General features: G+C 54.1%; 1 protein-coding gene across 1 annotated transcript in view; it reads left to right on the top strand.

Annotated features, from left to right (window-relative positions):
• Window positions 1-1,707, top strand: part of ap5s1 (adaptor related protein complex 5 subunit sigma 1) — a gene marked incomplete at its 3' end in the record, with an annotated part of 1,972 nt that extends 265 nt beyond the window's left edge. The window contains 3 exon segments of the mRNA XM_084489606.1: window positions 1-17; window positions 1,388-1,430; window positions 1,432-1,707. The exon segment at window positions 1-17 is cut by the window's left edge and continues 265 nt beyond it. Of these exon segments, the coding sequence (XP_084345732.1) occupies window positions 1-17; window positions 1,388-1,430; window positions 1,432-1,707 (336 nt within the window).
• Window positions 1,708-2,279: the final 572 nt, after the last annotated feature.

Genomic DNA, 2,279 nt, shown 5'->3' with positions numbered 1-2,279 from the left:
GTGCTGCTGGTGGCGAGGTGAGGAGAGAGAGGGAGGGGGGGGGAGGGAGAGGGAGAGAGGGAGAGGGAGGGAGAGGGAGAGAGAGGGGGAGGGAGAGAGAGAGAGAGAGGGGGGGAGGGAGAGAGAGAGGGAGGGAGGAAGAGAGAGAGGGAGGAAGAGAGAGAGAGAGAGTGGTAGATAGAGAGCGAGAGGGAGAGAGAGAGGGAGAGAGAGGGAGAGAGAGGGAGAGAGGGAGAGTGGTAGATAGAGAGAGTGGTAAAGAGAGAGAGAGAGAGAGAGAGATCTCTCCCTTACTGGAATCATGTCGTGTAAAGTTGTTGTTTAGAATTGTCCAGTTGCGTGTTGCGGTCATAAAGGACATATAATCGTGATGATAATACTTAAAGGTGAGTGTGATCGGCCGTCACAAACCCTTTTGAAAATCTGCCTCTTCTGACATCACAAGTGGGCGTGTCCACCTAGCTGTGACGACGTCAGAAGAGGCAGAGATCTTAACGGCCAATCACCGCCCGCACCTGGGGGTGGTGGAGCCCGCCCCCTCTGACCTCTGACCTCTAACCTGTAGTTCCACTGAGACTCTAGCCGTTTCTCAATACCAAGTACGCGGACTACGTACTCGCGGACTTGGAAGTACGTACTTGGCAAGTCCAGACTTTCAAGTACAAGGACTTCCGAGAACGCGAGTACGCACCTGCAACAGCAGCGGACTCGATGATGCATTCTGGGATATTTAACGGTCCCAAGTCCACACGAGTCACCTCCGATGCGTCCTCGGTAGAACGGCCTCATCGAGAACGCATCGAGAACACACACGGGTTTTACGACAGTACTCGCGTACTCGGAATTGGAACAGTGCTTCTTGGGCCACCACTGATGACGTTTACCGAGAACGCAGAAGTACACGAGTACGCACGAGAACGCAAGTACATGAGTACACACGAGAACGTGAATTGAGAAACGGCTGTTATCTCAGAAAGGTGACCCCCCCCCCCCCGTTGTGTAAGGCAAGGCAAGGCACGGCAACCTTATTTATAACGCACTTTTCATACACAAGGCAGACTCAAAGTGCTTCACATATAAACACTGTCACACAATAAAAGAAAATAATAGATGAGTAAAAAGTAAAACAGATAGAAAATAAAGGCAAAGTTAAAAAAAAACATTTTAGAAAGGCAGAGTTAAAAAAAAAACGCAATTTTAGAAAGTGAGAAAATAAAGGCAAAGTTACAAATAAAATAAAAAATAGAAGCATTGTAGGTTTTAAGATTCAGCAGAAAGCCAAAGCAAACATAAAAGTCTCCAGTCTTGTTCTAAAAGCTGTGATTGATGTGACAGTCGAAATGTAAACGTGTACCACCCCCCCCCCCTCCCCCCCCGCCGCCCTCAGGCAGGTGCTGAGCGCCGTCACCCTGTCCCGGGAGGCGGCGGGCGGGGGGGGGGGCGGCGGGCGGGGCGGCGGCGGCGGCGGCGGCGGCGGCGGCGGGCGACGAGACGACGGCCTTGCTGGAGGCGGACTCGGGGGTGCAGCGGCTGCGGGCCGGGGACCCGTTCCCCGCTGAGCGCAGCGTGCTGTGGCTGGCCGTGCGCAGCCTGGCCTTCAGCCTGGTCTGCCTGCCCCACGAGAACCTGCTGCTGGCCGAGGGCGCGCTGCGCAGCCTGGCCCGCCACTGCCTGGAGCAGCTCCGGCTGCTGGGGCCCGGCAGCGAGGTGAGGGGGGGGGGGCGCCCGGGGGTCTGGGACCGGCGGGGGGGGGGGGGGGGGGGCCCGAGGAGCCGGGAGCATATGGGGCCCGTGGTGTGGGAGCTGAAGGCTGAGTTATGGTTGGACGTCCAGTGTTTCCCACACATAGGCCAATGTGTGGCGCTGCGCCACAGATTGAACAACGAGCGCCACAGAATTGATTCCGCTTTTCTTATTTATTTTTACTTGAACGCGATTTTTAAATGTAACTCCGCCAGCCCGCAACCCAACTCCCCCCCCCCCCCCGTCAACAATTCTGGTCTGCAGTCATAACATAAGCATTATAAACAGTGGCGGTTTTAGGCACGGGCGAAAAACGAGACACATGAGAAAGAAAATGATCCGCGCATTTTCTATTATCGATAATACGACCCCGTCAACAACTCCGCCACACATTGCTACCTGGTCTGTGGGAAACACTGACGTCGAGTAGGCCTGGGCAATAAATCAATAAATGATCGTATCGTGATAGACTTTTGATCAGTATCGATATAAAATATGTTCAATATATATCGATAAGAGACTGGACCACTGAATCC

Source organism: Micromesistius poutassou (genome assembly GCF_964030765.1).
Source record: "Micromesistius poutassou genome assembly, contig: SCAFFOLD_6335, whole genome shotgun sequence".
Classification (NCBI taxonomy): domain Eukaryota; kingdom Metazoa; phylum Chordata; class Actinopteri; order Gadiformes; family Gadidae; genus Micromesistius; species Micromesistius poutassou.
Note: the sequence above shows the minus strand (reverse complement) of the source record. Positions and strands in the feature narration are given on the sequence as shown.